Source organism: Ixodes scapularis, unplaced genomic scaffold (assembly GCF_016920785.2).
Source record: "Ixodes scapularis isolate PalLabHiFi unplaced genomic scaffold, ASM1692078v2 PGA_scaffold6__148_contigs__length_123643588, whole genome shotgun sequence".
Lineage (NCBI taxonomy): Eukaryota > Metazoa > Arthropoda > Arachnida > Ixodida > Ixodidae > Ixodes > Ixodes scapularis.
The window spans coordinates 49,638,044-49,663,638 of NW_024609881.1; the positions used below are offsets into that span (position 1 = coordinate 49,638,044).

At 48.9% G+C, this 25,595-nt stretch overlaps 1 protein-coding gene across 1 annotated transcript in view; it reads left to right on the top strand.

Annotated features, from left to right (window-relative positions):
* Nucleotides 1-25,595, top strand: part of LOC8053269 (venom metalloproteinase antarease-like TtrivMP_A) — a 45,634-nt gene that overhangs the window by 14,231 nt on the left and 5,808 nt on the right. Inside the window, exons 7-10 of the mRNA XM_029974969.3 lie at nt 117-188; nt 682-824; nt 23,363-23,385; nt 25,197-25,311. Coding sequence (XP_029830829.3) covers nt 117-188; nt 682-824; nt 23,363-23,385; nt 25,197-25,311 — 353 coding nt within the window. The remainder of the gene's footprint in view (nt 1-116; nt 189-681; nt 825-23,362; nt 23,386-25,196; nt 25,312-25,595) is intronic.

The window sequence follows — 25,595 nt, forward strand, 5'->3', positions numbered from 1 at the left end:
AGGGGGCGGAGTGTTGAAAAATCCAACTCGTTAGCTCGGTCATGTGCTGCCTGTCGGTTACGTTATAGCCACCGCGGTTATTATCAATGTTGGTGCAATACTTCTAATTTTCTTAGGTGAACCAGTATTACAGCCGACTGACCAGGCCCAAAGTACAGTTCATCGTCCTGAGCATTACAAAACTCACGGTACGTAGTGGAACAACATTCTCGCTTCTCTCTAATAACTGCCAAGTACGCGTCTTCGACTGGTTTGTTTAGCGTTACATCCCGCTCACGCGTGAAAAGCGTTCCCAAAGTGGCAACAAATGACGTCACCGAAGGCGGCCTGTCACATTGCCGAATGTCGCGATCCTGAGGCTTACTGCTAGAAATGGCGGCAAAATGAACGCGGGTTTCGCCGTCGTCGAGGTGTCCCAACTCTTCGGTGCCGAAGCTTCCGTGGACTGTCAAGCCAGAGAGAAACTTGCAGCAGAACAGGCGTCTGCCACATCCACGACCGCTGCTGTGACACCGCTAGGGTTGAGCCGGCAACAACGTGAAACAACTACGACGTCATCGAGCGGAAATCGAGGGACCACTTTTTTAGGATGAGGGATAAACACACTGGTCGAAGACGCGTTCCAAGCACCACATATACTGCCACCTCTGATCCCTTTACGTGCCTGTCACTTTCTTCCAGAACTACACGTTCACTTATCTCCTTCCCGATCCTGTACGCAATAGATCGATGATCCACCTATGCGGAACCCTGGGCAGCTTCTACAAATACATGAACGCAACGTACACGAGGGACGAACGAGATGCTATTGTCTATGTCACGTCGTAAGCTAACAAAACTCCCTACTTAATTATAGAGCGTTTAGTAAATCGTTTCGATGCCTCCGATAACGATGCGATGGATTCGCAAATGCATAAGCGGAACATCGAATATCGTGATCGGAGTTATGGAAACCACCTTCTAAAGCCAGTGTTGGCGGTAACGCCTTAGCAGCAACGGCGTACCGGTAACACGTTACATTTTTGGTAACATAATATCGCACTCATTACTTTTTCAAAACAGTAACGGGCACTTTACTGATTTTCAGAAACGGGGATTGTAGTTGCGTTACTCTTTACATCTCACCAAGCCCTAGAAAAATACTTCATATTTATTTGTGCCTAGCCGTAGATCGTATAAATTCTTGCACTCATCCCACAATACATCCACGCTGTTTTTCCCAGTGTCGAAAAACGCTGTCGCCGTCGATGTCGGGTGGATAAATGTCATTCAAATGTAAGGCATAAGTAACGCGCGTTACTTTTGTAACAGAAAGCGTAACGCGTTCCTTTTATTTTGAGGTAATGTAGATCGGTAAGGCGCCCTTCTTATTTTGAAGTCACGAGTAACGTAATTCGTCACATTTTCTCTTCGGTCACGTGTACAGACTGACTAAAGCTTCCTAACAATGTCTCAAAGACCTGGCAAGTGTTCGGTTTGAGTGCGGATCTTTAGGGTTAAAAAAAGGGTTAATATAATGCTTTTTCAACGTTGCTTTATATAGAAGGGGTTTTATTAACTGCTTACACACTGCTAAGAAAAGCCGCAGAACCTTCCCTGGTACGGTCTGTGCAGGTCAGTTATGCAATCAGGACATAATAGAGAGTTTTAGAATAACGTACGAAATTTTAGCGCACGCTAGCGCCAAATTTAGCCCTTGAGTTAGCGCACGCTACGCGAGAGAGTTTTAGAATAGCGTTTCTCCACATCGACGCCAAAGCCCAACCATCTCGCGCTTTTAACGCCACCAAGATACAGTCACAATTTTTATTTCACACACTAAATGCTGTAAAAACCCCTTCACACCCTTGCGAACTCTTAGAACTCGGTGCCTTGAAACCTTTTACACCGAGAAACTTTTACACTTTCGCCATCTATCGGGTTGCAGTGTAAACTCGGCAGTCCGGCATTTTTATTTTCTCGACCATTACATAACCTTTCTTGGCTCGAAAACTTTGTTTCAACGTTATAAACACGCCTTTCTTATGGGTATCACACACATTTGACCTCGGAAATTCTTCGAAACCTTTCCCCTTGTGAAATATAGTTCCAGGGTCACCGCAAAGATGGCACCGAGTGCCAGTGTGTTCACTTGTCCTAACAAATCTCAAGAGGTTTCAAGAACTCTCGTGTCTGCCGGTCGTACTCGGTTGCAAGAGTGTGAACCGGCCTCAACTTGAAAAAAAAAACAAGTTTTTTTGGTTCAGGCTAACATTTTAGATTCGTTTAAACATGACAATGCGACGCGAGCAGTCGACCGGTCGTGTCCGCGTGCGTCGCCTCGGCAAGAGAAGTCTCGTGTACAGACCGTCGCTGAAATAATAAAAAAACTTCGCTGCCTTCACCGAGAAATGTTCGCGCGTCGCGAGCATCAAGCTGCCGCGGATCGTTGCCAAACCGAGTGCAATGTCGTCCCGTTTTGAAAATTGCAGTCGCGAGGATGCCACCAACGTCACGCTCACGACTCCGCCAAAGCGGCCGTAGACATGGTCCTGGGAGCCGCCATTTACTAACTGTGCTCGTCTTGGCTTTAGCCAACTTCCGATCACGAATCCTTCTTGGAGGAGCGCAAGGACTCTTTGCGTGCGCACTCAATTTCTGAAAAATAGCGCACGCTGAAATAGCGCGCGCAATGCGCAAAATGTGGTTAGCGTTCGGCGCATGCGCATTGGCGACGACGCTATTCATAGCGTCGTCGCCATTTATGTGCTATTCTAAAACGCACTAATATATGGAATTAATCGTTACAAGTAAATGAATTAACTAAGATTTGTAAATAACTGATCAATAGGTAAAAATACACAGCGCCATCGAGGACCATTATTTCGGTAAGTTTTCGAGAGGCTCGGAACACGTGGGCAGAGCGGGTTCGCTTAAGTGATCACTCGTGCAACATAGCACAAGGTGGGGGTGCGAGAACGTGCCCTGGCGGATGTTTCGTCTCTCGTCATCCGGGTTTTTCCGCCGCTAGCCTTGCGCCGGTCACACCAACTTTAGAGCACCACCGTGCTTTACACGCGCTCCTAACCTTCCTAAAATGACTTTGTCATATTCGATGACTCACAGCAACGATCCAATGGAAACCAAGTCTATTTTAGTTAAATAAAAAAAAAACTTAAAAATTTAAGTTAATTATTCGCCCCATCTGATATTTATCCTATTATATTATGTCCCCAAGGCCGTATAACTCATCTCCGCACAGAGCATTTCACATTTCAGATTGAGATTTCAGTTTTTTTTTTTTTTTAATCGTTCATTCATTTACACAACAATTGTTTGGACCCATAGCCACTATGGGTAGTATCGGGTCCAATCACAAACTATGTATCGCCGTGCAGCACGAAGCAAATGTTAGTCAAATATCTTGCCTACGAGATGACATGGTTAGGTCATTAACCCTAAATGTTACCCTACCGAAAAATCAGGTATAACTTTTCACTATCCGGATTATGAAACCGGAAATCTATTTGGATTCTATCTGGACTCTATCTGGAGTTTAGGCTTCCAGAAATTATTCCTTTGTCTGCAATCTGGATTTCGGGTTTTCAGAAACAAATTTCCGGTTTCATAATCCGGATAGTGAAAAGTTATACCGGATTTGTCGGTAGGGTATACAGAAATATTTTTAAGAAAGGCGAAACGTCAGATTTCTTATTAATGTCCGTGGGTATATCATTCCAAATTAATGAACCGTCGAATTCAACAAGTCTTCGATCCTAAACGTTCTTACATAGTGGCAAATTAAATTGATTATGAACAGAGGGCCCTCGTATTTCTTGATGGGCATTTAAAGGGGTACTCCGCCGTTTTCTTCATAGTCCCCGATTTGCCTAAAAACTTGCTAAAAACACCAACAAACATCGCTGAACTAGTAACCCAAATATTTGGACAAAATAACGTTTTTTCGCGAAGTTACAGAATTTACAATTTTGGTCCTCATCGTGTTTTCCAAAGTGAAATGCTCTACTGGCAACATTGAAAAAGTGACGTCATGAGTGTGCAGGGGTTCACTCTTTGGGCTGTAGACTTTGTTTTCAACTGATTACAAGCAGTTTTATGGTGTCAAATGAATGCTTTGGAAAGTCGCTCCAGCTCCCGCGCAGCAGCACGATACAAATGCTCGGCATAGTTCATTTTTAGACTGCCCGCTCGAACCGCAAGCCGGCACATTCGTGACGTCACGGCAATGAAAAAGCGCGAGTACATTCGAGTCTTCGTTTTGGCGTCATTTTCATTTGCCGATTTCACAATAACTATTCTGTATCTCGCGATACAAAATAACATATTAGAAAGTGTAAAGGACGGCGATTTAAAATATATAGTTAGTTGGGGTTGCTCGAAAAGTCGCCGGAGTTCCCCTTTAAACACAGATAAAGGCAGTGGTTCATTAGTTCGAATAATGCTATTTATTACTTGAGCAATTTTTAATTTATATACTAAACTTATGGCTATCACGTGTAATGATTTAAATAAGGGTCGGCTTCCGTCAGTTCTACTAGAAAATGTGATTGTTCTTAGCGCACGTTTCCCTAGACAACTAATTGACTCTAGGTACGTAGGATATGCATTTCCCCATGACTCTAAGCAATGCGTTAGCTGACTGTGTACGAATGCGAAGTAAACAATGCGTAGAATAGTTAAGTCAGAACATTCGCGCGCCTTTAGTAAGGTAAAACCCCCATAAGCAGCCTTCGAACAAATATTATTAACTTGACGTTTCCAGTGCATGTCGGAATCCACAATAACACCCAAATACTTGTAGCAAGAAACATGTAATTTCGTATTGTACAGGTATATAGCCAATGCATCGTAGTTTATTTTCTTTTTCCTAAAATGAAACACTGCATACTTGGTTTTTTGTAGGTTAAGGGTGAGTTGATTACTTGTGAATCAATTTAGCACCCTAATCAATTCTTCAGTTACTTTTTGACTGTACTTCATCGACACTATCACCTATAAAAAATAAAGCCGTGTCATCAGCGAACATTAGGGAGTCTGAGCACTTCAGGATAGACAAGAAATCATTTAAGTAAAAAGATAATAAAATACGTCCGAGGACTGAACCGTGCGGAACTGCAGTTTACACAGTTTATGGGGAGGAAATAAAGTCGCTGATTATTACGCATTGTCTTCAGTCCGAGAGATAGCTACAAAGTAGTTGTGATATTTTACCTCTAAATCCATAATTATTAAGCTTATTCAATAAGATAGTATGATTAACTGTATCGAATGCTTTTTTATATCAAGATAAAAAACTACAGCAATCTTGTCGCTGAGCGCCTTGTTAAGACGTTGAGTCATAGCTAGGACTGCGGTGGAAGTAGATCTTTTTGGCCTAAATTCGTGTTGGTTAAGATAAAGAATGTCGTACTTATTTATAAATTCCTTAAAGCGATTGCAAAGTATTTTCTCAAGGATATTATTAATTGCACTTAAAATCGAGATTAGTCTACAACTTGATGGGTCGGATGAATCTCCATCCTTGAAGGGATACTTTGACTATATTAAGGTCATTGGGATAAATTACGCTCTCTAAAGAATGATTGAGCAGGTGGAAGAGATGAGCATCTATAATATCTATATTGTCTTTAAATACTTTTACAGGAATAGTTTCGAGTCCAGTCGCTTTATTTTCGCGAAGGTTTCCAACTGCTAATATAATTTCATACATTTCTATGCTCTGCATTTCAAAACTATTAGTAAGAGGTTTCAGTGAATTTGGGAAGTGGGATACGTGTTGCAGTTAAGCCGCCAAGATAGGCCCTATATTTGTAAAATATTCATTAAAAATGTTCACCGCATCCCTGCTCAACTATGTCAGGAGATACACGACTCTTTGAATCATGATGTTTGACATTATTAACTACGTCCCAGATGTTTTTAGTATCACCATCCGCAAGTTTAATAAGCAAACAAGAGTATTCTTTTTTTCTTTTTCTCATCAAAAAAACTAATTTATTTTTTAACTGACGAAACTGGCCTAGATAATAATTAGTTTTGTTTCGATTCCATTTCTAGTACCAGATCTTTTTCCTTTGGAACATTCAGTATGTGGCTAGTCATCCAAGGACAGACCGGTTTGTTGTATTTGTTTAAGGCATGTTTTGCGCGACTTTCCGTTATCACATTTCTCAGGACAGCAACAAAGTTAAAAAATTCGGTATGAATATTTGAATCATAATTTGTGGTAACAGGTATTTGTTCTAATTGTTTACGAAGGTGGTCATAATTTAGTTCAGCGCGTAGTATTGGTCAAGTTGATTTGACATGACGAGGCAGCTGTTTTTGCACAACAACAAATACGAACAAATGGTCGGTTATTGGTTCAGTATAAACACTGGCACACACACCGGTCTCAATGTTACAAAGAACATGGTAATTTGACGTACTAGATGTGCCAGTAATGCGAGTAGCCTCTATGACAAGATTACGCAAGTGATCCCAAAAGTAGCCCGTAGTTAATGTTACTATCACCGTCGGAGTCTGTATTGAAGTCTCTAACGACAACAATGCTTTCTTAGATCCATTAAATAGTAATGTAAGTATTGCTTCAAATATAATAAAAAATGCTGACACACTCGAGCTAGGCGGGTGGTACACTACACCAACTGCCAATCCAGAATCAAGCCTTATAAATAGTGCTTACATTACCTCGTCACTGACGGAGACAGCTACCATTTCCTGGAAGCAAATATTTTCTTTTACACATAACGCGACGCCACCTCGTCTTGTGCGTGACTCCCGTGAAAGTCAAGACAGATTATGGCCAATTATAAAAACTGTTTCATTACATTTGAGCCACGTTTCAGCTACAGCAATTACGTGAAAGAGGAACTCATGCCGCGACATCTCCGCAGCCAAAAAGTTTTTTTTTTTTGAAGACTATGCTTTTTCCTATGAAATATTGAAACCACATTGTCTTAATTTTTTACTAATTGATCAATTTCGTAAAAAGTGTAAGGCATGATGACGAAAACACACTCCAAACGTTAGCATTACAGAAGCTATACCACCTTCGCCAGGTCTCCTTCACTCGTGACATGCAGAACGGGCGAATTATTGGCCTTGCACATAAAGATCTTTCCTTGCGAAACCCAGAAATTCCAGTTTTTCTTTTTCCTCACCTGACGAGCCTTGCTCAACATGATCTTGTTCTCAACACAAAGGTGCTCATTTACGTACAGGGGTTGGCCAGTCTGAAATCCAAGGAGGCAGGTGTTTAATCTCGTCTTCATTGCCTTGGAGAGCAACCTTTCCCGCATAGTTCGGTTTGTGAACTTCACCACAAGGTTGGTCTTCCCTTTTTTTTTTCGACTGCACCCGATGCACAACGTCAATATCACCGCTAAAGATCTCAGTGCCAAGGCACGCAGCCACTGCCCCCATTACATTTTGTAGGTTTTCATTTACAACCACAGGGAAGTCTTTTATCTCGATGTTCATATTCCTGCTGCATTGTCTATAGTTCCACTATTTCGTTTTTTGCTTCACTGAGTTCTCGCAGTATCTGTTTATTTTCTGTTAGTAGCCGGGAGCTCTGACTCTTCACCTCAGTAACCTCTCGTCACATGTCCACGACATCTCTCTTAACCTGCTCCACGTCCGCATTCAGAAAGGGGATTGAATCGCGTATCCCGACAAGCTCGGCATGGATTGCGGTTTTCAAGCTCGATACCTTTCCGACTTCAACTTTTACATCAGTCGCAAACACTTCCAGCTTGCTTACCAGGGCAGTTAGGGCTTTGACGACCTCCTAATACTATTAGGTTGTTTTTCACCCATATACCTTACCACATCACTAAGGTCTCTAGAATATCTTCCCCTCATACTTGGAAGAATACACAAACAAAAAAACAATCGGAATAGTAGAGTGGGGCAGAAGATAACAGTTACGCAATGCAAAGCGCCACACAACCCAAACAACAGCAGTAAAAAAATATACTACACAGAAAATGCAAAACACAAGGGAACATCTGTGGCAGCAACAACGACAGCGGTGTATATCAATATGTTCTTTAAGCAGTTTAGAAAAATAGAACAAAGCTGTAAAATGCAGATGGATTATTCGGTGTCCCTTCGCTGTCGCTGCCGCCACCAAAGTGTCTGTAACTTGCTCAGGCCGTTTTTGGGTACCGTCCACTCAAGCCGAGCGATAAGACGTTGAATGTTTACACACTTGGAAGAGATGACAGCCCAAGCGAAGCCGGTTGACGTACGATGCAAAACACAATAAAGCTTGGTTCCAGGCACAGGCGGCTTTGCTCCAGGAAACGTAGGCTTGAGGCGAAGAGAAGCTATCTTCAACTGCGCACGAAAGACACCAGCAGCCGGCTGTAAAATGTTGATATAACTGTCACGGATTTCTTAAAAAATATATATAAAGCCTAAAAGAAAAGACCTCTTAAAGTAGTGCGACTGCTAACCTGGTGTTTTTCATGTTCATCACTCACTAATAATTAGATGACCGTATGCCTGCATGAGGCTCTCTCATATTGAAACCTCCAGACAGGGCATAGGGCACTGAATGTCTCCAGCGAGAGATGTCGCTCCATGTACTTAGAGTCGCGCTGTACTTGCACACGCTGTCACGGATCCACCATTTCGTTTCTTTTTTTTTTTTTTTTGCTCAAAGAAATCTATATTTCTCACCAACACCTAATGTGCAAACAAGCCGGCATTTTCCCAAATCAGGTGTGCGCACTGCGTTTGTGTGAGAGGAAGCATCTGCGCATGCGTTTGCACAATGCGGACAGCAGCGGCATCCCTTTTGGCTTGACAGGAAAGAGTTGAGTTGGTGCATAGGAAAGGGGTTCACAGATTGGGAAGTGAGATTGTCTTCAGGGGATCAACTTTCTGTGGCAGTGATAAGAAAGGTAGGGGGGGGGGGGGCGGAGTTACGTCTTTGTGCCAATTTGCCAAATAGTTCCGGACTTTTAAATACGCGAGCAGTTATTACCTTGGTCCATGCAGTCGTCTTTGGTTTGAACGGTCGTGGTTTTGACCGGACTGGTTTGGTGATGACGATGCGCAGTTTCCGCCGTGATCTTTTCATTCGTTCATTCGTTCGTTACCTCCACTTTCGTTCTTACAAGAGGAAGAGCCTTCCGACGCGCTTCCAATGACGCCTCGTGTGACCGGGAGAAGAGGAGATCGAGCGGCCGTGGCGGGGCACAACTTACGCGACAACGTAAAACCGAGGCGCAGTGACGATGCCATTTCCGCGAAAACGCTGACACTCGAGAGGAAGAATTGGCTCTTCGTAGGCAACCGTACGCGCACCGTAGGCGGCGATCGGAGGAAGCTGTGATGGCTGCATCCGAAGCCGCCGACGCCCTAGAGAACAGACTGGCTTTGCGCACACAACTGTGTGCGGACCGTTGCGAGGTTGGAATTCCCATCCTTCGCTGAATCGGAACCTCTGCGATAAATACTAATGGATTTTTGATGACAATCAGAGTAGCTACAGCGGCGATTTTGGCCTGATTTTGTTTTGGTTTCGCTGCAGTTTGCGTTTTGGCTTGAAGGCCACACATCGTTACAGTTCATCTTTTCGTACGAAGACCGCGGTGGAGCGCGCTGATCCGCGATTGCCGAGCATTCAGACATATCCTCGCCTGTTTCCAAACGTTTCACCCGTTTAAGAGCGCAGCTCCTAGGCGCCCTTTGCCGGCTTGAGCGGCGTCGGCGTCGCCGTCGGCGTAACCGCGCGGTGCAATATGGGACGTTTCCTACGATGCCGTCACACGTGACGTCACGTGTGACGTTACGAGGGCAACCAGTGACGCCATAGATGACGTCACCGCGCGTTGCATTATGGGTAAATTTCCAGGCTAAATTTAGCGGAGACTTTTCCCCATTAAATTAGCCTAAAAAATTCCGCGCTGAATTTAGCGGGAAAGTTTTCCCCTAAATGTGAAGCGAGCAGTAAGCAGAAGGGCAGGGTGCGAATAAGGAGGAGGGGCATAGCCTCCTCTCCGTACGTTCCCCTCCTCCTCCTCAAGAGCTGCGCTCTCCACGCAGGGGGCACCTGTGAAAGCATGTGTTTGGAGAGTGGCGTCTCCACGGATCCCGAGCCATGCGGGTTCGCCCGCCCACGTATGACTGTGCGTGGCTTTCCCGTGTCTGGGGAAAAGGGCATCCTGGTGGTTGAGCCGAGCCCGGGGTACGATTGGACCCTTCGGGGCCCCCCGGACGAGGCAATACACCACTTCGGCCCCCGCTTCTCATAGACGGGAGTCCTGGTAAGGCCCGGCCAGGATGATTCAGTCTAGTCGCCACTTCTACTATCCCCTCTCTACTTTCACATTTGTCTGCTCCTCTTTTTCACTCTTCTCATTTCTCTTCTTTCCCTTTTCAACTCCTTTGGCGGCAAGGGCTAACCTTGGGTGGCAAAAGACCTCTTGTCCAAAACCACACTTGGTTATAGAGACTGGGCAGCACTAATAGAGTAACGTCTTCAGCCAAGCCCATCTTGTTATGAAGCGTTACCTATTCCTTTGTTGGGCTCGGTGGTGGGCGGTGCACCACAGTTTCCGAACACCATTCCCCTCTTATGGGTTCCAAGCTGAAACAACCTGATCGGCCTCCGAAAAGAGGCCGGACCGAAGCACTTTCAACATTTCTAAAACTAGACAACTCAGACGACCACTTTACAAGATTTTTCGTCTTACACTCGGACGACACTTCTAAGCCGCTGTCAAAACTATCTCCATTCCTTGTTGCCAAAACTCTCCAAAACACGCTCGGGGCAAAATATGAAGCAAAGAAGCTTTTTTCCGGTGACCTTCTTATTGAGATTTACAAAAGATACCAGGCAACTGCTTTGCTTAATCTGAAAATGATACATGACCTCAAAGTGACTGCATCTGCACACCCTACGTTGAACACCATTCGCGGTGTGATATCAGAGGATGATCTTGTAACCAGTTCTGAAGAGGAAATCATGGAGGGTCTAAGCACACAAGGTGTCGTGGCCGCAAAACGAATTAAAATTCGTAAGGATGGTGAGGAACGACCCACCAAACACGTGATACTAACATTCGAGAAAAACTCGCTGCCCCCTACTGTAAAGGCGGGTTACATCAACTGCAAAGTGCGGCCGTATGTCCCGAACCCGCTACGCTGCTTTCGCTGCCAGCGGTACGGTGACGGTTCACGAGCGTACCGTGGTCGTAAGACCTGTGCCAGGTGCAGCGGAACTGAACATACCGCTGATGACTGCAACCTTGACTATAAATGTGCAAACCGCAACGCCGACCATCCTGCCTACTCTCTATCGTGTAACCACTTTAAAAAAAGAAAAAGAAATACTTGCTCTCAAGCTGAAAGAAAACATTTCCTACCAGGATGCAAAGCGCTTTCTCTGCTTTCCAGAGAGGCTCTTTTGCTGAGGCGGTGTCCAGCAGAGGACCTGCACCGTCTAAGGTATGGGTGGCGACCCAGGTGTCTTTTTCAGACCACGAGAAGCCACTGCAGTCCTTTACGCCCAGGCTGAAGCTTGCGCTTCCTGGGCATTCTATCGCATCTGCGAAAGCAGCAGAGACACCTGGTCGCACCAAGGACATAGGTGCCGCAGCAGCAACGGAGGTCACGCCTTCATCCCTGCCTCCTGGTCCCTCCCCTCAGGCAACGGAGCGAGCGTCTCGCTCCTCCTCCCCGGGGAGAACTTCCCCGTCTAGGAGGCAGCACGTGCCACGTGCAACAGACGATACCGACGGGACTGTGGGCCGACCTAGCACGTTGACCGCTGCCCCATCAGGTCAATGCAGGGGCCGTGGGTTGCCCTTACGATCCGTAGACAACTCTAAGGCCTCCGGTAGGCCTGCAAAGAAGTCCCTAGAATCAAACAAAAAACTGTAGAGGCAGGCGACCTTTCTGCCCCAGAGCCAGATCCAGAGGATATGAAGTGGCAGACCCAGAAACCAAAACATAAAGGGAAAACACCAGTTTTCCCTCCTAAATGAAGCATCAAATACATCACCCGTTTTTCTATCACTCCTCTGATAGTTAAATTTCTATAAAGAATGACGGCGATCATCCAGTGGAATTGCCAAGGTCTACTGAGGAACTTCGATGATATCGAGTTCCTCCTGGAACAACACTCCCCACAAGCTTTATGTTTACAAGAAACGCATCTCAGTTCGAAGCATACGAACTTCCTTAGACGCTACCATATTTTTAGAAAAGACAGAGAGGATGCGTGTATTTCTGCAGGAGGACTTGCAGTGGTTGTCCCAAAGCACCTTCCCTGTTCCGAAATCGCTCTTAATACTGCGCTAGAGGCAGTAGCGGTGCGTCTCCTCATTCACAAAGTAGTAACTGTTTGTTCCTTGTAGATTCCTTCTTCTTTTACTTTTTCGACAAATGATTTTAATGATCTTTTCTCCAACTCCCGGAGCCCTTTCTTTTGCTTGAAGATTTTAACGCCCAGAACTGTCTATGGGGTAGTGACGACGTTGACGCCCGTGGTCGAATGATTTAGTCAATTTTAATGTCGCACGCACTTTGCCTTTTTAACACTGGAGAACCGACCTATTTTAGCCCATCATCATTATCGTCCTCATGTATGATCTTTCCATAAGTGGTGCATCCATTTTTACTTGTTTTATGTGGGCAGCAGGCAATAACCCATAGGGAAGCGATCGCTCTCCTATTTTCTTAAAGAACACCATTCCTCCAAAGTGCATGCCAACGCCAACTGTCCGTTGGAAATTTGAGAAAGCGAATTGGTCTCTTTTCACTGAAGCGACACAACCTGCATGCATGTCACTTGATGAACTTTTTGTCGACCAAGTTACACAGTTGCTAAGTAATTTTATTCTTCAAGCTGCAGAGCTTGCTATTCCTAGGACTTCTACGCATCTCCCGCGGTGACCCAAGCCATGGTGGAATGAAGAGTGTACTGAGTCACGGAAAAAACAAAACAGAGCCTGGGGTATCTTTCGACGTTACCCCACGGAAAGCAACCTCCGCTGCTTTAAGCAAATGAAAGCTCAGGGGAGGTACATCCGACTACAGTCAAAGCGTAAAAACTTCCAGGGGTATGCCTCTTCCATTAATAGTAGTGCAACAGTCAAAGAAGTCTGGGACAAAGTTCATCGCATTGAAGGGAGATATCATGCCTTCTCAATCCCTTTTCTCTCCTACAATGGCATTTGTCCGTAAAGTCTAAAGGAGCAAGCGGATCTTCACGGTGAGCATTTTGCTCTTGTATCGAGCTCCGAACATTATTCATCTGCATTTCTCGCATACAAAGCACGTGGAGAATCACATGCTATGAAGACTGCAGGTGCCGCCCATGAAGATTACAATCTACCTCTTACGATGCGTGAACTCGAAATGGTCCTTCACTTAACTAAGCCTTCAGCTGCAGGACCTGATGGCATACACCACCAGATGTTAACACATCTTCATCCTTCTACATTATTTCTTATTCTGTAACTTTTCAATCGCATATGGCACGAGGGCGAATTTCCTTCGGCATGGAAGGTAGCCACGGTTGTTCCTCTTTTAAAACCTGGTAAGAATCCTTCTTCTGCGTCAAGCTATCGCCCTATTGCCCTTACTAGCTGTTTGAGCAAGACGTTTGAGCGTATTGTGAACAAAAGACTTGTGCACTCTTTAGAAAAAGAGAACATCTTGGATAGGAATCAATGTGGGTTTCGTTCCTATCGTTCTACAGTTGACCATTTGGTTCGTCTTGAGACCGTAATTCGTGAAGCTTTCGTGAACAGACAGTTGTGCGTGTCAGTGTTTTCTGATATGGAGAAGGCATATGACACAGCATGGCGCCATGGAATCCTCCGTGATTTGCATGAAGTTGGGGTAGGAGGTGGGATGCTTGCTACCATCAATAGCTACCTTTCTAATAAAACCTTTTTGGTGAAGCTAGGAGCATCTTTCTCTAAAGAAATCGTCCAGGAGACTGGGGTCCCCCAAGGGGGACTCCTTAGCGTTACTCTCTTTTTGGTAAAGATGAACTCAATGGCCCGTTCCCTACCTTCTTCTGTGCAATACTCACTCTATGTTGATGACCTTCAAATCTCTGTTTCATCGTGCAATCTTTCTTTTTGTGAACAGAGGCTTCAAGTTGCCATCAACAATCTCCTAAAGTGGGCGGATGAAAACGGCTTTAGTTTCTCTCTAGAAAAGACGGTTACTGTCTGTTACTTCCGTATACAGGGAGTCCATGCGGTTCCTTTTCTATATATGCGACAGACCCCTATCCCGGTGAAAGTAGATCCCAAGTTTCTGGGCCTCACTTTCAACCGTAAGCTTTCGTTTGTGCCTCATATAAAAAGTCTGAAGTTAAAATGCCAGAAATCACTGAACCTCCTTAAAGTCTTGACCCATAAAACATGGGGCTCTGACCGTCTATGTCTTTTGCGAATCTATCGCTCGATAATCCGCTCACGCCTGGACAATGGCAGCTTTGTGTACGGATCTGCTAGGCCATCAGCTCTTAAGGCACTTGATCCCATCCATCATCAGGGACTGCGCTTGGCAATAGGTGCTTTCAGAGCGTCGCCTGTGCTCAGTCTCTACGCTGAGGGAAACGAAATGAAATGTCTCTCGACAGACGGTGATTCTCCTTGGGATTTATGTATTCATTAAGGATACGATCAGTAGCTCAGCATCCAGCCCGGGAGGCAGTGGAGGGCACGAAATATCAAAGGGCATTCGAAAACAAGCCTAGCATTATCCCTCCATTCGCGATGAGAAATAGGAATGTGGCAGAGTCAGTTGGGATAGACAGTAAGCTTCCAGTTGCCGCAGTTCCAAAGACGGTGGCACCATGGGATTTCAGCTGCATACGTTGCGATTTGTCACTAACAAAGTTTAATAAAAAGGATACCCCATCCGAGGTCATGCGACAAGAATTTTACGAACTCCAGAAGCAGCAGGATTCTCAATCACACTATTACACAGACGGCACAAAAATGGAATCATTTGTTGGCTGTGCCATGATCGGCCCATCAGTAAGAAGTGTCCGTATGCTAAATTCGTTCGCGACAGTTTTCACTGCTGAACTGTGCAGCCTTCTGCTTGCAATAGATCACATCATCCAAACACGTAACTCCCGGTCAGTTGTATATACAGATTCGTTGAGTGCGTTACGGGCTCTGATTTCACTTGAAACCCAAAAGAATGCACTCATTGTTTTATTACAAAGCAAAATAGTAGCAGCGACCAGGAAGGGATGTAATGTTCTATTCTGCTGGGTGCCGAGCCATGTCGGAATCCCAGGGAATGAAGAGGTAGATCGTGCTGCGGGCACTTGTGGCACCCGGACTGTGGACATTAGTGGTATCCCATTTAGAGATTACTGTGCCCTAGTCAAATTTCATCTTAAAGCTCAGTGGCAAACAGAATGGAGCCTGCAGGTATCCAACAAACTACACATGATTAGGCCTTTTCTTAGTGAATCGGAGAGTAGTAGGCACAGAGACAGCTTTTATGAGGTGGCCCTCTGTCGTCTACGCATTGGACATACGCGGCTGACGCATGGACATTTTTTGCATGGGGAGGACCCTCCAGAATGTGAGCATTGCCAGCAACCTTTGAGTGTCTTGCATATCGTTCTCAAATGCCCTGCGCATGATGATAAACGCCGCCATTACATCTCCCAGCTCTACAAAGAGCATATTCCTCTACACCTATGTGTGTTGCTTGGAAATGAGCCACTACTCCCACCCACCCAGGTTTTTACATTTTTAAAAAGTATTGATCTTTTACACAAATTGTAGCATGATGTATAATATAAGGTCCTAGTCCTATTTTATGCATTTTTGAAATTACCAGCAACTAAAGCTCTTTTTCAAAACCCTCTTCTGCAATAGTATCATTTCTTGGCGCATCCTAGCCTTAGTTGCTTTTGCGCCACAAAACCCCAATCTACTACTACTACTCAAGAGCTGCGCTCTAATTCGGCGTTACAGGGGATTGTAGACGTCTTTCATTTTGAAGCACGAGCCAAAACCTTTTGTGAACCACTCGAACCGACTTACGAGTTCAATTACGCCGCTGTCGATCTCGTCGATTTTTATTTCTTTATCGACCGACGCAGGATATGCGGCGACACTTTAAACAAATGCCTGGAATTTCATCACTGCTTCAATTTTGAGGTGAATTATACTTAAACCCTTGGTGGTGTTGAATAATTATATTGCGAGCACTATACACCGAAATATTAGCACACGCAACGGCACGAAGCGAAATCCTTCTAGGATCGCGTTCAGTTACTGCTGGCTGCAGGGAGTCCAGTGACGCACCACAGCTTGAAATACGTACAGCGAAAGCCCGCGCTGCAGAACCCAGGGATTCCGGGCTGAGGCCCCTTCCCTGCTCGCTTACGCCGGTGAGCTCGCTTACCAACCGGTATACGGAAACAATGTAGGGTCCCGGCTTCCTCTTTCTCACTCGAGGGTACACGTTGCATGTCATTTGCTTCGTTTGTTCTGACAATTTTCGGTTGCCCAAACTTTGCAAAACTCCTATACACCTTTCCTAAAAAAACCTCCTCGGCCGCCGCCATGTTCCTGATGCTGATGCGGCTGGCGCGATTCTCGCGCCCTCTTTATGGTACGTCTCACCAGCTCGTATAGCGCCGGCTACTTCCAGACCAAAGGTGAAACGAAGTACAGTACAGTAAGAAAGCTAAGTTGAGAAATTTTTCGTACATTTCCCCCAAAAATGAAAAACTTTCAGCCTTTCAACTGGTGAAGAAGGAAGATTAGCGAAGCTGTACTATGGTGAGAACGAACTAATGGCAGACCAAAAGTCGACAAGCCAGAGTGAAAAGGCTGGAAATTTGGCGCCATCTATAAGGGACGGCGGCAACCAGACAACCGGCAGGCCGGTTTTCTGGTTACCGCTGTCGCTTATAGACGGCGGTAGCTGTACAGAGTTTCAAGTCATTACTTGTTCGCTGACGGACGCGATACTTGCGAAACTAGCCCCTAACAGCTCCGCTGTAAAAGTAAACAGTGCTACAAAGTACAATCGTGCGCGAACGGGATGGAGCCGACGAGAAACCCAGCAATCTCCGAGTAGGCCGTCTGCTATGCGCTCTTGGGTCTGATCTTTGGCACAGCACCAAGATGATCGGAGACCACATGGGAGTGGTGAACACTATATTTTCATTGAGGGGATAAGCGGCAGGGAGGAAATTTGGTTGCCCCACCTCCACCTCTACCTTCGATAGTGCTTCGGCGTCGAGTGTGCTCGCGAAGCCGAAGCACAAAGAAAAGCAAAGAACGAGTGCATGTGCGACGGCGTCTTGTCAGCAGTCTCGTGCACGTTGCTCGACAAAAGGAAGAGACTACAATTAGAGTTACTCTTCGTTAACAAAAAAACTATTCGAATGTATTATTAAAACACTCGAGAAGAAGACTTATTTGTCATTACTCCATTATGTAACCGTTACGTTTCCGATTACTTAAGACTTTCCAAACGACACAATTTTTCCTGCCGGTTCGAAAACAGGTATTTCCTGCTATCCATTACTGGATTACGATTCCCGAACTATAAACTTTTTATCTTCGTAATCCACGAAATTTGTAAACCGCCCTGTAGTCGAAGAGTGGGTTCGACTATTTCTTTCTCTCTCTCTCACATTTGAACGGAGCCATCAGAAAGCGCAGGGGAAAAAAATATAAGTTACAGGTAATTATAATACTTTCGAAAGTAATGGGAATACTGTCGAGATTACTTCCTGAGAAATGCAATCACATGGTTACAGAATTACTCTAAAAAAGAATCGAATTGAAGTAACTTGATTAGTTCTAATCAATTCTACCTTACAAGTGTGCTTGTCAGTGTCCAGTGCCGACGCTTTAAACACGTGCCAGATTGAGGCGCCATTGCCGACCTTGTCTTGTCTTACCGAGATACCGAGCCACAGAAGCGGGTGTTGACGAGCCTCCACAAAGGCCTATGCTAGGGAGAAGGACACAGCAGCATTTAAAAATAACCTGTCCTGCTGTGGTAATGGTAAACTGAAGCGAACGGAATAAGGGGAAACAAAAACTGAAGGTCGGCTATGGCGGCGCCGATGCACACCTGCCTGAAAGTGTCTATGGAGTTTTAGTAGATCGTATACGCTGCGGAACGCCGGCCAAACGAACGCGTGCTCAACAGATCCTTCGAAGAAACGGCACGAGATCCCGCTAGCAAGCCGAACCTGCAGCATACGATCTGCTGAAGTGCCTAGTGACTAGAAGCGTCCCGTGACTCAGGTGCACGTCAATAGCAAGGAGCACACAAAAGCGGGCAAAGAAAGCGCATGGAGTGGAGCTTAAATTGTCGCGGGATCAACAGCGGTTCGTTGTCCAATGGATACCACTCCAGGCGGTTGTTCGCTATTCTCCCTGTTGTCGCAGTGCCAAAGGCAATTTTTTTTCCCCGTTTGATTGACTGATTGCTCGCTCGCTCGCTTGCTTCTTTGATGTGTTGTTTAATTGAGTGATTGATTTCTTGCTCGCTCGATTGATTGGTTGTTTGAAGGTTAAGGTCGTGCATTTACCGGCCGGTGAATATTTATGGCGCATCAAAATGTCACGATCTTTCTGGAACGTGGACGAAGGGGGCCGAAGCACCCGCCGAGAAGAGACGACACGCAGCCTGGTTGAGGGTGGACGATGACTGACCGGAGCACGTGCGCTCAACGGCGTTTATTGGTGTCGTGAACAATGTTGCCCGCCGAGCCAGGCGGCCGCAGACGGGCGGACTGGAGGGGGGCGCCACTAACTTGTTACACTCCTCCCCCCCAGTTTGTTTTTCCTAAAAACAAAAAAACTAAATACACGACGCGCACGGCCGACACCAACTCGGCGTCTGGTCGTGCAAAGTCCTGGCCGGTCGATGATGATCACCCAGGCGAGTAGCGGTCAGGTGGCCTCCGCTGCCGTGCACTCCGCCTGGGCACTGGTGTCGACGGGCCAGGTGTGGCAACGCCGGGCGCTGCCTGACTTGGTTGCGCTCCACCCGGTGGAGCTGCAGTGACCGGATTTGGGAGTGGCACCGGTCCAACTGGTGCCACAGGAGTGTCGACGCTTGTCGCCTCCGGGGTGGATGGCGCTCCGCCGGCCGCTACCGGTGCTGTTGTTGGGTTCCTGCAGGCTGGTCCTCTGAAGCGACGGCCGAGGGTGGAAGCCAGGTCCCGAGGCGAGGCCTGACATGGTCGGCGTGCCGGTGCCAGGTGGTCCCGTCGGGCATGCGGACGAGCAGCGATGAGGCGCTCGCTGGTGAAACCACATGTCCGGCAGACCAGGGTAGGCCAGGACGGAAGTTCCTGGCGTACACCGACGCTCCCGGCTCCGGCAAAGGCCCGGGACGGCACCCTCGGTCAGCAGCCAGCTTCTGCTTCAGCTGCTTCAGGAGCGCCGAGGACCGGAGGTCTGGATGCAAGACGTCCAGGGGGGTCTTGACCATCCGGCCCAGCAGAAGCTCGCAGGGGGCACGGCCAGTGACCTCATGCGGTGTGGTCCGGTACTGAAACAGTACCCGGGCCACCTGCGTCCGGAAATCCCCGGGCTGGCTCCTCTTCAGCTTGTTCTTGAGTGTCTGTACCACCCGCTCTGCTGCACCATTGGAAGCGGGGTGGTACGGCGGAACCAGCATCCGGCGGATCCCATTCCTCTGCAGCCAGTCCTGGTACTCGGCGCTAGCGAAAGCGGGACCATTATCAGACACGATAATGTCCGGCAATCCCTGCGCCGCGAAGACCTGCCGCAGAGCCGCAATGGTCGCGCTTGCCGAGGGACTGGTGGCTGGCAGTGCCTCCACCCACTTGGAGAAGGCGTCCACTACCACCAGGAAGTAGTGGCCCTTGAAGGGTCCCGCATAGTCCACATGCAAGCGGGACCACGGCCTCTGTGGGAACGGCCAGGGGGTGATTTCCACGTGGCGCGAGGCTCGCTGGTTCTCCTGGCAGACCTGGCAGCCTTGCACCTGGTGCACGATGTCCTGGTCCAAGCCAGGCCACCAAACGTGCGACCGTGCCACCATTTTGGTCTTTTCAATGCCAGGATGCCCCACGTGCAGCAGCTGCAGCACCTTGGCCCGCAGACTTTGTGGAATCACCACCCTGGAACCCCACAGGAGGCAGCCTTGCTCCAAGCTCAGCTCGGCGGTCTTGTGGCTGTACGCCTGGTGACGCAGCTCCTCCCCTCGGGCAACCGCCTTGACCACCCGAGACAGGACCGGGTCCCGGCTGGTCGCCTGCGCCACCGCAGTCCTGGTGAGCACCCCCGGGTAGGCCCGCTCCAGCAGGAAAACGTCAGCTGGCTCTGGAACGGCAGCAGGCACCTCCGGCAGGGGCAGGCGGCTCAGGGCGTCAGCAGGTCCCAGGTCCTTCCCAGGGCGGTAAACCAGCTTGTACCTGTAGGCTGCCAGCGTCAAGGCCCAGCGTACCACACGAGGCGATGCTTGCACTGGGACCGCCTTGTCAGGTCCCAGCAGCCCCAGCAGCGGCTTGTGGTCCGTGACTGCCTCGAACTGCCGGCCCCACAGGTACTGATGGGAGCGCTGGACCCCGAAGAGGAGGGCCAAGCCTTCCTTGTCGAGCTGGCTGTAGCGTTGCTCCGCCGCATGTAGTCGACGAGAAGCAAACGCCACAGGGCGTTCCTGACCATCCTGACCCCGGTGCGACAGGACGGCTCCTACCCCGTACGGCGACGCATCCACGGTGAGGACCACAGGCTTGGCCGGATCGAAGTGCGCCAGCACTGGAGCCTTAACAACGAGCTCCTTGCTGCGCTGGAAGGCCAAGTCCTGCTCCTTCTTCCAGGCCCACTGCTGCCCGTCACGAAGCAGGTGATGCAGCGGCTCCAGATGCGTCGACAGGTTGGGCAGGAACCTCCTGTAGAAGTTGATGAGGCCGAGGTAGCTCTGAAGCTCCTTCTTGCTCTTGGGCTTCGGCGCCTTGAGCACGGCCTCAATCTTGCGAGGTGCCGGGGCCAGGCCAGCCTGGGAGATGATGTGTCCCAGGTACTCCACGCTGGGGGTCAGGAACACGCACTTGTCCAGCCTCAGCTTGAGACCGGCGTCCTGTAGTAGTGTCAGGACTTTGCGCAGGTTCTGCAGGTGGTCCCCGTCGTCGGTACCGGTAACCAGGATGTCGTCCAAGTACACCGCCACGTGCCTCATGCCCCTGAAGAGGTTGTCCATCTCTCTCTGGAAGATGGCTGGGGCTGAGGTCACGCCGAACGGTAGGCGCGTGTACTGGAAGAGTCCCATGGTTGTCGAAATGGTGACATACTTCCGGGCGGCATCCTGGAGCACCAGCTGCTGGTAGGCATCTCGAAGGTCGAGCTTGGAGAACTTCTGTCCCCCGGACAGAGCCGACCAGAGATCTTCTACCCGAGGCAGCGGGTACTTTTCGACGGTAGCGACGGGGTTGATGGTGACCTTGAAGTCCCCGCAGATCCTGACGCGGCCGTCTCGCTTGAGGACTGGGACAATTGGTGCAGCCCACTCGGAAGTCTTGACGGGCACCAGGATACCCTCTCGCTGCAGCCGTTGCAGCTCCTGGGTGACCCCGTCCTTCAGGGCAAACGGCAGCGGACGCGGCTTGAAGAATCGAGGCCGGGTTCCCTCGGGTACGTGGATGCCGACCGTCGTGCCGGCGAAGGTGCCCACCCCTGGCTGGAACAGGGACTGGAAGTCGGTCAGGAGGCTCGGGACGTCCTTCACCACGTGCAGCGCAGCTTCTTGGTACTCCGGCAGCCGAACACCCAGCGAGTGAATCCAGTTCCGGCCCAGCAGCGTCGGCGACGACCCCTTGGTTAAGTAAAGGGGAAGGATTGCCTCCCTGTCGCCAAGGCGAACGCTGACTTGGGCCCGACCCTGGACCTGGGAAAGCTGCCCGGAGTAGCTGCGCAGCATGACGTCAGACGCCTCGATGGACACGCCGGGAAAGGTCCGCTTGAACAGCTTCCCGGGCATGACCGACACGCTGGCCCCTGTGTCCAGCTCCATGGTGATGGGGTGGCCGCAGATTTCGACAGACACCATGTATGGTGGCACAGACGATGAAATTCCCCTGGTGTGCCACACGTCGAAAATCTGCGGGTCCTCGGCCACGACGTGGACCCTGGCTGACGACGAACCCGGGCCTGGTGCCGCTCGTCCCCGCCGCGTTCTCTTGCGACGACCACCCTGGCCCCGGGCTTGACTGGAACCCGGGCTTGAACCAGGCTGCTGCTGCTGGCCGCCGCTCGTCCTCCCCCCCCGGCAGACACGTGCGAGGTGCCCAGTTCTCCCGCACGTGAAACATTGTGCGTGGACGAACTGGCACTGTGAGGGGGAGTGGGCAGCACCGCAGCGGCTGCAGGCACCGCTCCTTGTCGCCATCTTGTGCACCGCCGCTTCCGTCGACGGTGAGCCGGCCGCACGTGCTATCTCGCTGGCGTCCTTCGCTGCTGCTTCCATCGCCAGCGCTGCCTTCACCGCGTCGTCCAGCGAGGGGTCGGGGAGCTCCAGGAGTCGCGTCTGCATGGCAGGGTTGTTGATGCCGCAGACGAACCGGTCCCGGAGTAGCGAGTCCAACTGGTCGCCGAAGGCGCAGGTGCTCGCTAACCCTCGTAGCGCAGCGACGAACTGCCCGAGGGTCTCCCCGTCCTGGCGGCTCCGGTTGTTGAAGCGGAACCGCTCCATAAGCGTGGACGGCGCCGGGCTGAAGTGCGAGCGCAGCGTGGCGAGCAGCTCACCCAGCGTTTTGACGTGCGGCGTGGCCGGCTTGAGGAGGTCGAGCAGGAGGCTGAAGACGCGGGTCCCGCAGCTGGCCAGGAAGATGTCCCGTTGTTTCGCCTCGGGCGTGTCGTTCGCCCGGAAGAACACGTGGACCTGTTCTTCGTAGACTGGCCAGGCGGACCCATCTCCGTCGAACGGCTCGAGCCTCCCGTAGAGAGGCATGGCGACAGGAGCGGGGGGCGGTGTTGCGACTCTCTCGGCGGCGTGGGCCGAACCGTGCACGTTGGTGGCCTCCAGTGCCACGGTTCCTCGTCGCCAGTGTCACGATCTTTCTGGAACGTGGACGAAGGGGGCCGAAGCACAAAACTCTGAGGTCCGCTTCTCTGCTCAAAATATGTGGGAGGTTTGGGAGCATATCATCGTACTTAGGAAAATCCTTCGCAACTTCGACGTGTGAGTCCTATGAATAGATATTCGTGGCACAAATCAAGACGCGCTGCACATGCACCAGCAATGTTCATATCTTGCGCACTGTTATCGCGCATCAACTCCGAATCACTCGAGAATCACGCTACTCTGATGGTAATTGTTTGCTGCACGTCCATATCATGCTTTATGTTTTTCCTTTCAGGCTCTCGGGTGGAAATGTTGGTGGTATGTACAAGTTTTTATTACTCAGTCGAATATCAAATAGTGAAGCTGGAAATCTTCCTAGCGTGAAATAAGATCACTGACGACAGTGACAAACCACTGATCGGCTGGTAACACGAATCACAGATAAGCCACTGTAAAAAAAAATTGCATTTGGCTTGGAATACTTTAATTTGGAATATTGAAATATGCACATCACAAAGAAACATGTGCGCTGAAGGGGATCTAATTCCCGCGTCAAATCGATTTTGTCAATGTTGTTTTTGTAATGCGAGCATGTCGTTTATTTCTCGCCATTGACTTCTGCGAGAACGCAGTTGTCGTAAAGTCGGTTTCACGCACTTGCGTTTGGTTGCAAAAGTGTGCGCTGTGCAGTCTTGTGATCACTAGAGACGTGGAAATACACTGGCGTAACCTATTGGATAGCCGTGGGACACTTGTAGAATTCCGTATATTTACTTATTCTTTCGCTCGTTGTTATTTCACCACGGGCTCGAAAACAACTTTGGCAATATTATTAACCACCATTTCTCGTAGATAGTACGTACATTAAATCTCGTGACTACTGCGAAACTTTTAGTTCGATGAAATGCAGCTCCAGGACCACCTCATTAATGGCGACAGCGCTCCAGTGGGTTCTCTAGAGAGTTAACACTTAAAAAAACGAGGAAGCAACTGAAACCACCACAAAGAGCGCTTGTACATTAATGGCGGACACCCACGCGCCAGTTGGTTGCAAGTCGGAATGCGTTGCGTTGTCGCATGGCGTGGGAAAGCCGGAGGACACGCCGAAAGCGCAGACCGCATGGCGCGTTTTTCTGCACGCGAAAACGCGACGCGCTATGAACGCTCGCGCGGAAGCTGACGCGGGGGCACCCGCATGCAGACAAAGCTTGCGCGCGCGCATTGAGGAACCCTAGACAAAGCCAAGCACCGCCGGCCGCGCGTTATCAGCGTTGCCAGATAACAGAATTCCCAACACGCGATGTAAATGTTGACGCAAATACTACAAAATGAGAATTAAATAAACAAATAAGTAAATAAAACGGGTTAGTCTGTCAAAAGAATCACCTTTTTAATTTTTATGTGAAAAAAAAAGAATGCTTTTTGAACACTTTGAAATGTGCTGAATACGAAACAGCGTACTGTGCAGCATCACGTGATAGTTCGATCGACCCTCATTGGGTGAAAGCCGCTTCGACGCCTCGGCGCGCGCGTCTTATTCTGGGTCGGCTAGAAACCAACGCTCCCGCGAAAACGCGCGCCCGCGCGCAGGAAATGACACCAATTTGACGCCAACGCGCCTGAATCGCGAGCAAAGACGCGCCATGCGGTCTCCGCTTAAACGCTCCCAGCCGATCAAGTCTTGCGTCAACTCGTCGTAGCACGTATTACTAAGGCGATCCATAAGCCACGTGACCCCAACCAGCCAATTGGAGCCATTTTGAAGCAGAGACAGGCGGTGATTTCTAGTCCTATGTGGTTACAAGAGCTCGTAGCCCACACCACCTAAAATAAAAAGCCTGTTAGTGGATGCCCGAATTGTACCACAAGGAAAACACGCTGATAGATGGCGAGAGTACGGGGCGAAGCAGGAGACACGCCGGCGGCAACGCTGACGCGATTTATCTTACGCTGCGTGTTTGCACCAGTTTACGACGTTTGGGTGTGCTTTGGAGGGGGAAGGGAGGCGGGGCTTGTTTTCTAGCTGATATTGTCGTAGTGCAGTCGATCAGAGCAACCAAACGCCAGTGTGCGAAGCCTTCTGATTACCATGTCTCCTCTGGTTGATGACGCCCCGTCCCTCTTGTCAGGATGCTCAGGTTATTGTACAGTGTGCGGGGACAACCCCATCTCCACTAACACGATGGGATTCGGCCGAATAGGAAGATGGGAGCCCGGAACAATAGCTCATGAACTGGCACACTCGTGAGTATACGATCATATTTTTGATCGAATGCTTCGAATTTATCGGCGCAGTGGCTACTAGGAATATCAACAATTGCAAGAATTCAGAACTGTATCTTGTGTTAGTCTCGTAGAGGGCGGTGTCATCATGTGACGTACTTCCGGATCGAAATCTCGCCATTCGCCATGTTGATAAACTTTCGCTCTATGTTATTTTATCGGTGGTTTTCAGGCTCGCTCGAGTTTGTTTGTATCGTGATCGACTGTGCCAGCCAGAATGGTCGGGAACTTAAAAGAACGTCGGT